General features: G+C 39.7%; 1 protein-coding gene across 1 annotated transcript in view; it reads right to left on the reverse strand.

Annotated features, from left to right (window-relative positions):
* Window positions 1-912: 912 nt before the first annotated feature.
* myo1d (myosin 1D) overlaps window positions 913-13,732 on the reverse strand; it is a 42,723-nt gene continuing 29,903 nt past the window's right edge. Inside the window, exons 14-20 of the mRNA XM_034559093.1 lie at window positions 12,849-12,981; window positions 12,604-12,770; window positions 9,176-9,383; window positions 2,393-2,616; window positions 1,874-2,012; window positions 1,353-1,457; window positions 913-1,210 (exon numbers count right to left, since the gene is read on the reverse strand). Coding sequence (XP_034414984.1) covers window positions 1,034-1,210; window positions 1,353-1,457; window positions 1,874-2,012; window positions 2,393-2,616; window positions 9,176-9,383; window positions 12,604-12,770; window positions 12,849-12,981 — 1,153 coding nt within the window. The 3' untranslated portion in view covers window positions 913-1,033. The remainder of the gene's footprint in view (window positions 1,211-1,352; window positions 1,458-1,873; window positions 2,013-2,392; window positions 2,617-9,175; window positions 9,384-12,603; window positions 12,771-12,848; window positions 12,982-13,732) is intronic.

The raw sequence follows: 13,732 nt of genomic DNA on the forward strand, positions 1-13,732 counted from the left end.
TTCTCACGTTAATCCCATTTCTCACATGGAATGTGAATAACACTTCATGAGCGCTTCGCACCGCGAAGAAAAAAGGCGTCATCCAACATTTCACGATAAAAAAAAACCAGACGTGTAAAAGTATCCAAAATTAAGTCATTGTGTAGTATTTTGAAAAAGCAAAATTCACAAATTCATAGTACAGTAGGCAGAAAAAAGTGTAAAGTCCTTTGTATCAGTTAAATATAATACGGTTAGCTTAGCTTAGCATAAAGACTGTAAACGAACCATCATACTTCCCTAAAAACTCAATAACAACTGCAGCCTCTTATTTAGAAATTAATTACTCTTGTGCGAGAAAATGTAAGTAAAAACAAAAGAAAAGAAAAGAAATTCCACCTCATATGCAACAGATTCAGTCGGTGATGATGATAAAAACAAGTAGCATGAGGTCAACACACACACACACACACACACACACACACACACACAGGACAGAGATGCCATGGAAACAGCCTTGTGTGCATGCAGCAGCCTTAATGGGCGTAAATATGAATTAAAAAGGTGGCTCTTTGCATATTGACATGGAGGGAAGGAGCTACCACATGCAGCGGGATGCACAGAAGTATGTAAACCTCAACGAGGCTCAAGAAATAAATGGTTTGGTCTATAAAAGGTCAGAAAATGTCCAGTTGTCTTGAGAAAGGACGGAAACAAGAGCAAATCCTCTCCAAATATTTACACGTTTTGCTCATTAAATGACCTCAATGGTCAATTTATTATCTAAAAAGTTGATGATACGGTTTTCTGTCAATTCTTTTAATCAACTTATTGTCTTAAATAAGCTTTTCTTATTTATAATTTCTTGCATGATAACAAAATATATATATATATATATATATATATATATATATATATATATATATCCTGTACACTCTAATCCGTATATACATATTTAAATTAATATCATTTTGTTAAAGCAGCTTCCCTCTAATCTAAAACATTTCAAAAGAAACAAATAGTACTCTACTGCACATTTATAGACATTTAAAACTCAAACAGGGTTTTGGGGCGCTCTCCTTCCCAATAAGTAAAATGCGAATGGAGCGCTCCCTACGTTGTAGAGGGGGATGCTCTTCATAAGCTTGTACTGCTTCAGGGGGTCCATCTTGTACAGGTGGCGGTCGGTGATGAGCACGGCCCGGTCCTCCGCCTTGTGGAAGCGGTTGATCTGAGGGGGAACCAAACAAAAGCTCCTCATCACTCACCCGGCAGGACGAGAGACGACCTCGAAAAACAGCGTCGGCAGGGTTTTGTTTTGTCCGTGCAGAGGCTTTAAAAAAAATTAAATAAATAAAGACATCCTCCCCTACCTTGCGAACGTTGCCGGAGAACAAAATCCTCATGAATTTGTCTTTTCGCTGCAGCTCGCTGGAGACCAGCGTGAAGGACGAGGCCGCGTCGGGGCTGTCGCGCTTCTGCCGGCCGCAAAACAAAAGAAAACACACATAAAAAGATGTTGAGACGCTCAATAATCTAAAAAGGAATTCAGAGGAAGATCTCCCCGTCTTATACACACACTCGCTGTTCAGTTTCACATATATCGAGTTCAACGTTTTGGGTGAAAATATGTATTTTTGATGCTTGAAACTCTCCCGTCTGCACAGCAAATGTGAACCTGGTTAGCTTAGCTTAGCATAAAGACTGCAAACAGGGGGAAACAGCTAGCATGGCTCCGTCGTGTGAAATTTAAGAGCGAAATATAAAAGAAAAAGATGCACTAAAACATTTCTTTCTTTACTAAATGTGAGGTAAGGTGAGTCCAGTGCATTTTGATACTATATTATCAGAATAATATGGTGAACGTCTATATTACTCTCCGCCACCGACTCACCAGGTAGTTTCCTTCCCAGGCTCTCTGCAGCCCCAAGTCGACCCTCTGGCCCTTCAGGGCCTCCAGGCTGGCCACCTTGGCCCTCACCTGCAGGGCCTCCTCTGCAGAGAGGCCTTTGATCAGCGTCCATGCCCACCACCTGGAGGTAAGAAAGAGAGGCGGAGTCAGCGTGGGGGCCCCAGCTGTACTGTACTCATTGGCCCTTAACTCACACACGTCCTGAAAGGATAGTTTTTTTCTTAGCAAACAATACGGACGTCGGGATGAAAAGGCAGAGACGAGTCTTTGATGGAGGAAGAAAAAAAATCAATGAGCCCGAGGCCGAAGGAAACAGACGGACTCATCTGGATGTAAAATAACAGGGAAGTGCTTTTCTTTAACAGACGGCGGTTAAAAAGCATTTTATTTGAAAGAAAACGCTTATTTTCTGCAGCCGTTTTGAATAAGAATGGGTAATATATATTTTGCGTTTTGCGTCATCTGACCCTTGACCTCCCGGCAGCAGGTTTTTTCCGCTACCTGCTGTAGATGCTCCTCAGGGCCTCTTCGAACTTGCGCAGGACTTTGGGGGGCGTCGGCCACTTCACGTGCCGGCCGTGGTCCTTCATGGAGCGGATGTTTTTGAAGCGCCGGTTGACCTCGCGGACGTAGGACCTGACCTTGTAGCGGCGGTAGGCGCGCAGGATGACGAGGGCCGCCCTCATGCGGCGGTATCGCATCCTGGCGATGGTGCCCCGCCACACCTGCAGACGCATGAATAAGTTTTCACTTTTATTCCCTGTAGGTGGAGACATGTTCATTATTTACATTAAAAGGCAGTCGTTTTTTTGTATTTAAATTATTATGCAAATGAGGCGTTATCTTATCAAACATGTGCTAATTTTCACACAGTTCCAGAACAGAAATATGCAGATTGGATTAAGGCAGGTTAAAAAAAAAAATGTTATAAGAATTATGGATTTATCTTTGTATCTCTCCATAAATCAGTCCAACAGTTATACAATTTGTATAGCTAATAGATCAAATGTATAGATTAAATGTTATCAGGCTATGAATGCTCAGTGAAAAACCCACAGAATATATTTAGGAAATAAAGTGTAAAGTTTAGTGGATGTGAGAGAAAACGGCCGTTAAACTTCCCACATTAAGACAATTATTGTTTGTTTTAAACGTGTTCTGAAATGTTATGTTTAAATATGCTAATGAGGCATTATACACTAGTAACCTTTGGTACATTTAAGAGAAATCTACCGATGCAAAAAGTCATAAAATAAAAAACCCTGAATGTGTATTTGTGATGTTTTCTTTCCACTGTGGTGTCTCCCTCTAAGCCGTCATATATTACCCATGATGCACGCTGCGTCTCGATTTTTTAATTATTTATTTCCGTAGAACATCCACCGATAACCCCGTTTATTTTAAGCTCTTATGCACCGCCGGTAAAAAAAAAGCTGAGAATTCTGCACCAAAATGAAAATAAAAGTACGAAATAAAGCTATAAACGACTTTTATTGCCGTAAAAGCTAAAACATCAATGTGTAATTCAACGTGTTATTATGGAGAGAAATAGTTTTTTTCCCATTACTCATCATTAGAATCAATTACACGTTGTTTATCAGTGCTCGTAATATTAGAATAATAAGGACTGTGTAACCGAAGGCAGGTCGAGTGGCTGTAAGACCCTCTAGAATATTTAAATAATAGATGGCAGTGGGACCCCCGGGAACCATAACTCACTCAAATCACCACCATATGCTCTCTCCTCTTTTTTTGCCGTTCACTCCCTCCATCTCACGCTTTATTTACACATTTATTTGGCTACATTGTAACCGAAAACAATCCTAAATAATCAGCAATAAGAGTTCATTTAGTGTCATTTTAATAACTGCACTGGGAGGCCAATGCAAAGTGATGATGGGGATCATGAATATTTAATCTTTCACAGTGTGTGTGTGTGTGTGTGTGTGAGTGTGGAGAGGGGGGGGGGGCTGTCATTTGCATATTTTAAACTGTGGAGGAGGTTGAGACTGGCAGTGTGATAATTTAAGTTATGCACCAGCAGATTAGTTCACCGCATTTTTCGAGGTGATAACATCGCGTCCACATCTTTTTATCTTTATAATATGAAACGTCACTTTCTAAAAAAAAAATAAAAAAAAAAAATAGCTAAAAATAATCCACCTCCGTTGCTGAATCATCGACTTTCAAAACATCGACTTTCAAAACATCGAATTTCAATCCGCGGGGCGTTAATTTCCGAGCTGGAAACAGGACGGCTGTCACGAAAAAAAAAAGAAGAAGCCTCAGAAATAATAAGATTAAAAAAAATTTAAAAAAAGAAGCTTTAAATCTCTCGACGTTTATGTAACCGTGGGTTACGTGTCCCGTAATCTGAGATCGGAGCTTTCAGGGTAGAAAGTTGAGCGACTCGTTCCTGAAACCTCGGATTTTGAAATGAAAACTAATTAATTAATTTATCTCTTTGTATGAATAGATAATAATGCTCTAAAAAGTCCTTATAAAGATGCTTATTAACATCATGTGTTCATGCCATGTTAATAATAACATTTAGACACTTTATAGTTTGATTATAAGGTGTTTATAAGCACTTAAAATAAATTGTTTATAGACCTCTCAAGGACCTTAATGAGTTTCAACACATTTATTAAGTTTAACAAACTTACGTATTATAATATTGTTACGGTCTACGGACCATTTTTGTTCCTTTATTAAGATTAAAACATACTTATTATGCATTTTTATTAATAATTAAACAGGATGACGCGGGGTCAATGCCGTATTAAGTTGAATAAATCCAAAAGAGTTTTTTTAATGCTATTAAAAACAATTATAAGAAACTCATTATTGTTCTTAAGCGGTCTATAAACTCTATTGTAATCTAATAATAATCGTTTATGATGCCTTCACATGTAATAATGTTAATAAGCCCAATTAACGCTTTTAATTAACCTTTAATTAAAGAAAATGATTGAAACCCACATTAAATTTCTGCATTTTACAGCTGAAAAAATGCCTTTTTCTTCCTCAGCTCACGCAACATTAAACCGTCTTTATGTTCCTCTATAAATACAGAAGGAACAGGCTGTATTTAATAAACACTTCTTCATGTTTATGCAAAGCAACAACACAGAAATAGCTCCTCTAATCCGGTGTTATTTTAGTTTGTGAATAGACGTGACGTGAGGACATCCAACCATATATTATAATATATATTATAAATGGAAACACGCTTTTTTTTCCCACGTTTGAGCTCCAGTTCACATTTAGGTTATATTTTATGCATTTTCTATCAGGTGCAGCTTATTTCTTCTCTAATTTCTTCCATGATTTTACTCAAATAAAAATATTTAAAAAAAAAAAAGTATTTTTAGTGGCTAGCTGATACGTTATTTATTTGGGGGTCAGTTATTACCAGAAATAAATCTTAATTGTCACTTTGATATTTTGATGGGCCGTGGTTGTCGATGAGGAAGAAGTCCTTCAAAGATATCCTTACAGAAGATGTAATGGTACCACAGAGCTTTATTTGTACAGTTTGTCGCATTTTAAGGATTAAAAAAAAATGCTTTAATCAAGGATAGATTTGGCTAAATGAGTCTTTACTAAGCCCCGCCCCTTTCCGCTACACTGTCACTAACTGCACTCGCTGAAGAAATATTGTCACATTTTTTGGGAAGACGAAAGACGATTTCAGGCGAGAATTGGAGCCGGGAGACGAAGCCCATCTGGGAGGTATGCAAGGGGGTCTTCTGGAGCCGGATAGTGGGCGGACTCTTTGAGGAGTCGGCCGATGCTACGCTGTGATTGGTCGGTGTGCGTTCGAGGGGTTAAAGATTTGGCTGCCTTTTTCTGATTGGTTGTTGCAGCCAAGTGGCTCCATTACAACCATGTTGATGAAGGTCCAGGACCAACATGTTGTAACTTTATATAAACTGACGACACAGCATTAATCTAATTCTATCTGGACGACTCTATAATGCACTTTTGTTCTTCTCTATCAAGTGTAAGTATATATATATATATATATATATATATATATATATATATATATATAATATACAATATATACATATAATATATATATATATAATATACAATATATACATATACATATAATATATATATATATATATAATATACAATATATATACTACATATATATACATATAATATATATATATATATAATATATAATATACAATATATATATATATACTATATATATATATAATATAATATATATATATATATATATATATATATATATATATTGTACCACATATGTGCTCACATAATACACAAAGCACAAAAAGGGGCCAAATCAGATTTCCAGCGAGAGCTCAGTTAAGATCTTTCCAGGATAAACATCCACATGGTGGACGGGCCTCCAGATCCACAGCCGTGTTTATCTCACATCACTAATTACATTGTAGGCGCCTGGAGCCGGAGGTCAGAGGCAAAGAGACCGTTAAAGCATCAATAAATCAGACATGAAGCGCCTTCGAGAGCCTCGTCGAGGTGGGAAGTGGCGAGCGGGTTAAGAATTACGACGTGGCGACCGGCCCGCCGCACGAACACGGCATCGACGCGTTGAAGCTGGAGGGGAAGGGGGAAGGGGGAGGAGGGGAGTTTGCAGATAAATCAAGGCAATAACAAGGCCCCCCCCCCCCCCTGCCCCCTTTACTCTCCTGGCCAATAAAGCCATCTGATCATCTTCTTTTTTTTTTTTAGAGACTCGTGCCATCCACGGAGCCGGCCCCCTCGCCGGGCCCCGGGGTTTACGAGCTCATCAAAGCCAGATCGGGGGATCTTTTCTTTGCAACAAAGCGGGACAGATTGCCGGGGTTTTACTTGAGAGGAGGGGGGCGGGGTGGTGCACACACACACACACACACACACACACACACACACACACACATATTATCCACGAGCCAGGACAACCGGTGAGAGCTGGAAGCTTTCGGTTGGGATGTTGAGCAGAACACAGAGAGGAGAGGACCCCATCGTCTGGGACTACAGCTCTTTCACATCACCTGGATGTGTGTGTGTGTGTGTGTGTGTGTGTGTGTGTGTGTCAATGTTTGGAGTTTTAAGTCTTGTTATTGGTGTTTTGCCCTTTCTGCCCTCTTGGCCGGGAAACCCCCCCCTAATTAAATAGTTAAATATAAATAAATAGATGAACAAACATTAACATAATTAGATAAAGTAATATACTTTGTACACAATGGACTTCAATGGGAGGAACAAAACAATAATAACCAATAAAAATGAACGGTAAACGTACACAGAAAATTCTAAATAAATAAAATATTAATTTAACTGTGCTTTTCTTTAATTATCCAGTCACTTCCGGTAAATGCTGAAGTAATGACGTGAGGTTTGTCTTTATTAAAATATTTTTTCTTTCTTTTTAAACATATTTTGGGGGCATATATATATATATATATTTTTCTTTTAATGTACTTATTGTTGCTTTTATTAAAACAGGACACCGTGGATGTTCAGCAGCCTCAAACTCACCTTTCTATGGAAACGGTTATTTATCATAATTGTTTTTTAATATTATTAAAATAAAATAGATTTTATTTGGAGACAAACCTGTACACTTTGGCTGTGAGCCCGTTGCCATGGAGAAAGACCCACGGTCTTTAGGGTGTAGGTGTATTTTAAGGATTTGTAGCCTCCACATCTCGGCTTTACAGAGGAAGCACTGATTTCCTCCAAAAAGTTAAACCCCCCCCCTCTCAGTGTGTGTGTGTGTGTGTGTGTGTGTGTGTGTGTGTGTGTGTGTGTGTGTGCGTTCTTTCACAGTGGTGATAGATCCGCATGATAACTTAAACACTTTGCAGGTTCAGAGGGATTAGAGATCATGTTTCTGTTGAGGTCTAGCAGGAGCCGGATCAGTTCTGGACCGTTGAGCAGCGAGCGAGGCGGAGCTGGCTTTGCACTCAGAGGGCTGCACACAGTCAGCCCCCCCCCCCCACCCCCACCCCCCCTCACCCCCACCCCCAACCCCCCCAACCCGAAAACTAGAGTTGAGTTATTACTGCATCGAGTTATCAACCGGGAAACAATACAAACAAACAAACAAACACAAAGTGAGACACTTTATCCTTTTAGCACATTTCTTTTAGCCAACACAGAGAATATGTAAAGCTTCTGCAATTAAGGGGGCTGCTCAGACTACACAAGGGGGGGGTTGAAGGGGGGGGGGGTCTGTTCTCGTCATCGGCGCCGCTCTGACAAGCGCCGACAGTTATTGTGATGTGGATGGCTGAGCTCGAATTTATGAAATATTCATCTTTACACAGAAGGAAGGGAAGGTGGGGGGGCGGCCCATGTTTAATTTATAACGCCTGTCTTCATGTCGCCTCTTTTTTTTTCCTTCTGCTTCCAGGAGACATTTCTTAAAAAGTGCTAATAATGCTTTTAGCTCGGCCCGTACGCGTCTCTGGCCACTAGGGGTGTGCAGATTCACAACTTGTGTTTCTTAGTCAAACTAAGTGCTGTTATTTTAAATCCGTGAGGCGCAACGGACGCGTGTCACCGGCTGACAGGCCGTCCCCGTTCAGATCGGGATGTTTTGTTTGGAGTGACAGCGCGATAGATAGATACATACGGGAGTCACGCCGTTTGATTTTCTGTGTCAGTGAGTGCACAGCAGCACGAGGGAGCGCGCACGAGCGTGCACGAGCGTGCACAAGCGTGCATGTGCGCGCCCCTGGCCTCGCAGACGAGAGCGGGGCGAGATTAAACGAGCCTGTTACGACACCTCTGTAATGTTTGTTTGTTTGTTTGTTTGTTTTCCCCGTTGGTGAGATTCCTCCGAGGGCTTCCCCCTTCGCTATCGAGGCCTGCTCATCATGGGAGGTACAAGATAAGGTTCTCCCAGGAGGGAGAGCTGGAAGGAACACTGCGAGCCAACGGAAGGTCGCACGGATCAATACCACAAGGGCGACCGATTGATCTGCTGAAGGGGTTAATATGGCTGGAAATGGACATGATAGCATAGCGTGTGCGGAGGAATCTGAAAACATGATTCTCATATAATGATGTAATGGTTGCGTAGAGGCAGTCAGTCTCATGGCTCCCAGGTGGAGGATGTGGTGCTTCAAGACGTATAAACATTTGAGTCTCAGAGGTCATTCATGTGCATGAATTTCTCCGAAAACACTGAAAAAAAATGATGTTTTATTTTTCTAAATTTGTCTCAAATGGTTCGAGGCGAGGCTCTTTCTACAAATGCAGGATTTCCCCACAAGGGGGGTCGGAGACTCTGACCTTCTGGAGGAAGAGGACGATCCTCTGGACCATGTCCACCCGCTGCTCCTCCAGGCTGAAGAGCGTGCGCGGCGTGCGGATGAAGACCTTGGTCTTGCCGTAGGCCACGTCGTGGTCGAACCCGCAGCCCTGCAGGAGCCGCTTCACGGCCTCCGTGTCCGACGGCAGGTCGTGGTTCGGCCACGTGAACTCGGAGATCATCTTGTACCTGGAGGCGGGGGAGAAAGGGCTCCAATCAGGAACTTTTTATCCACCAACTTTGTGTTTAGCGCTTAGCGATGCTTGAACTAAGAAGGTAAACTTTATGTAGGCTGAATATCAGTTAATTCAGGGAGGAAGAAATCATTACAATTTAAAAATCCAGACTCATTTCTCGTGTATTCGTCTCCCTCTTTTCCTCAAATCACATCATATCTGAAGGACTTTGCTTCCGACACGTTGCCATGGAGATCTTTTAGTACATTAAAAAAGGTGATCCATTATCGTGTAGTGCACCTGCAGCCACAACTCAGGGGAAAGATGTCAACCTGCTCTTAAGAGTCTTTTATTTAGAGCTATAACTGGATTCAAGTGCAAGACCTCGTCTTCTTTTCCCCAACCGTCAAACTTTTGAGAACAAACTGATGAATTAAATAACTTTATGTGCGGTTTTGATGGTTTTAACACAAGCACGGCTCTTTGTAATTTTCCATTTATAACACTAAACATCTTCTTGGAGAAAGAAGGACATCTTTTAGAAAATAAAGGACGGCGACTGAGGCATTAATTGTCCCGTCATGTGCGTGTGTGTGTGTGTGTGTGTGTGTTTACTATTGGAAGAGAGGTGGTAAGTTTAATGTGTGTGTGATGGTGCTGTGGAACATTACGAAAGGATCTGATGGTTATTAATCTGCCATTTGGATCAAAAACCTGGAGAGATGTGTTAAAAATCTCAACCATTCTGTCAGGCTTAAGATGTCGTCTGTTGCACAATGTGTGTGTGTGTGTGTGTGTGTGTGTGTGTGTGTGTGTGCGTGTGTGTGTGTGTGTGTGTGCGTGTGTGGCTACATTTGATGCAACATTTAATACGCTGGTCCGTCTGAATTCCACGTATTGGAAACGTTAAAGTAGCTCCGTTTGGCTGCAGCCTTCCGATTAGTTCGAAGCTTTATTTACAACGTTGACATTTTAATTATTATAAATAATAACTTAGCGATAGTCCACCTTCTTCTTTAAAAAATTTTCACGGCGGCCAAAAATTCGTAATAAAATCCGTAAAATCCGTAATAAAATACGCAATAAAATACGCAATAAAATACATAAAATACGCAATAAAATACATCAAATACGCAATAAAATACATAATAAAATACGCAATAAAATACATAAGAAAATACATAATAAAATACATACAATATGTTAAAAAAAAAGAAACATTCACTAACTAATGTCTTTGTTTGTTTCCCAATATTTATTTATTAATTTGGAATTTTTTCCAAAGGACATTTTGGTCTTTAATAATTTAAATCTGCCCGGCTAACGTAAACCCCGTGTGTGACACTCAGGATTACAGATATTTAGGGCTGTGACCGATGATTACTTTAATTAATTAATAATTCATAAGTCCGGAGGCATTATGAGTCCATTTGAGCACATTACGTATGTATTTGTTTATAATGCTTTTATACTGTACATGTGCAAAGTGTTAAGTTCATATTTAATACTTTAATATGCAAACCAGACAACACATGCAGCATTTGGTATTTAGTATTTTAGATTCCTAATTTGAGTAGAAGTACCATTACAACACTGTAGATGTATAATGATTAATGAATAATGCATTAAATATTACATTAAAACATAAACAAATATAATCAGAAAAGCTATAAACCTGTTAGGTAGTTAAATTAACTGAAACACTTATTTTATTTTTACACACACACACACACACACACACACACGTCGGTCATTAGCGGTGCGCTTTCATGCTAATTGGTGCCGATAGTTATGTTTGGAGACTTAATATCAGGTACTTGAGCTCTTCTATGAATAAAACACGAGTTATTAATGCAGGTCGTGGAGTAGCAGTTGTTTGCTTCTTCACATTAAAAAACAGGGTCACATCTAAATGTTTTACAACGACGCCTCTTTCTAGTGAGCGGGATCAACTCATCGAAGGTCGGAGGACTCAAACATTAGATGTGAGCAACAGATTTAAACTTCCACTCATAACGATGAAGAGGAAACATCCAATTATGGGATATGTCGTAAGCCTGACTTAATCCACTAATCAACTGGGGGACTGATCAATGTCAATAAATATCTGTAATCATCACTGCTGTGCTGTGCAGGTGGTTCATGACGGTCACTGTGTGTTGAGGTCGTATATGACCTCTATGACATATATGACCTCTATAACAAATACAATATGACCTCTATGACCTATGACCTCTATGACATATATGACCTCTATGACCTCTATGACCTCTATGACATATATGACATATATGACCTATATGACATATGACCTCTATGACATATATGACCTCTATGACCTATATGACATATGACCTCTATGACATATATGACCTCTATGACATATATGACCTCTATGACATATATGACATAAATGACATATATGACCTCTATGACATATATGACCTCTATGACATAAATGACATATATGACCTCTATGACATATATGACCTCTATGACATAAATGACATATATGACCTCTATGACATATATGACCTCTATGACATAAATGACATAAATGACATAAATGACCTCTATGACATATATGACCTCTATGACATATATGACATATATGACCTCTATGACATAAATGACATATATGACCTCTATGACATATATGACCTCTATGACATATATGACCTCTATGACATATATGACATATATGACCTCTATGACATATATGACCTCTATGACATATATGACATATATGACCTCTATGACATATATGACATATATGACCTCTATGACATATATGACCTCTATGACATATATGACATATATGACCTCTATGACATATATGACATATATGACATATATGACCTCTATGACATATATGACCTCTATGACATATATGACATATATGACATATATGACCTCTATGACATAAATGACATATATGACATATATAACATATATGACATGTATGACCTCTATGACATATATGACCTCTATGACATATATGACCTCTATGGCCTCTATGACATCTATGATCTATATTGCCTCCTCCATGCAGTTCGCGTCCACACGTTTGTGTGAATTTTTCCTAATTAGCGTAATTAGCGTTTAGAGTTAAAGGCCAAACAAATAATTCGTGAGGTCATGCGGACCTTTGGTCACCTCTGAATACACGCAGAGTGTGTGTCTGACTCATTGTGAGCGTGCCCGGGGGTCACTGGAGGGGTCACTGGAGGTACCTCTGCAGGAAGCGGGGGTAGGTCTGCCTGTAGGCGAAGCCGGCGCGCCGCACCCTGACGTTCTCCAGCAGCCCGAGGTAGCCCACCTGGTGGCGGCAGCGCTCCTGCTCGAACAGCAGGGGGGACTTGACGTCGTTGGGCTTGATGCAGCGGACGTAGTAGGGCTCCTGCAGCGGGGAGGGGTGGGGGGCGTTAACAACGTGCGGTCATCGGGTTATTCGACGCATCGGGACGCGTTCCCTCACCTTGCACGCCAAGTTCTCCACCAAGGAGATCATGGAGGTCTTGAAGAGCGTGGCGGCCGTCAGGGGCCGTTTGGTGACCTCCGTGATGCTCAGCTTGCCCTCGGGCCACATCGCCTTCAGTACCGGGTTGGAGCTGGAGAGACGTGACACGGTACAGATTACAACCCTTTACACGAATAATTCATTATGAATAAAGAACAATCGCAGACTGATTGAGTGAAAAAAAAAAATCTAAATACGATTATTTTTGATTGACATTACAATCTGATATTAGAGGGATTTATCATGTTTACAGGTTATGGGTAGAAGTTATTCAATATTTATTCAATATTTAAAAATATTGAATATTTTACTGTATTGTTTCATTTATTATTACAATTATTTTTAATTATTCACTTTTATAGAAATATATATATTTATTCACTTTTATAGAAATATATATCTTATATTATATTAAGTTATTTACTCTTTTTTATAATGCAGATATTTATAATAGTTTGAAGATTGTTCAACGTGTATCTTTATTAAAAAGGGGGGAAAAGCACTGCAATACCACGTTTAGTTACCTAGTAAAGTGACGCTTCACAATTAAAAACATTTTAAACTATAATTTCTTTAATTAATGAAGAATAACAAGATATTATGGTGTGATTCTTATGGGGATCAAAACCAAACAAAGATGTTTTTCTTAAGTCTGTAAATTATGATTTGTAGACCTCCTGCCATTTGAAAAGTGCTTCCCTGGTTTGATTGACAGCTTCCTTCCATAATTTGTATTTTAATGTGGACTTTGAATAAGATTTGACCTTTAAGTGTTTCCATTAAAACCCACGCTGAAACATTTTTGGCTGCTTTTCAAGTGTGTATTACCCTGTGTGTGCGTG

This window comes from Cyclopterus lumpus, chromosome 19, assembly GCF_009769545.1.
Source record: "Cyclopterus lumpus isolate fCycLum1 chromosome 19, fCycLum1.pri, whole genome shotgun sequence".
NCBI lineage: Eukaryota > Metazoa > Chordata > Actinopteri > Perciformes > Cyclopteridae > Cyclopterus > Cyclopterus lumpus.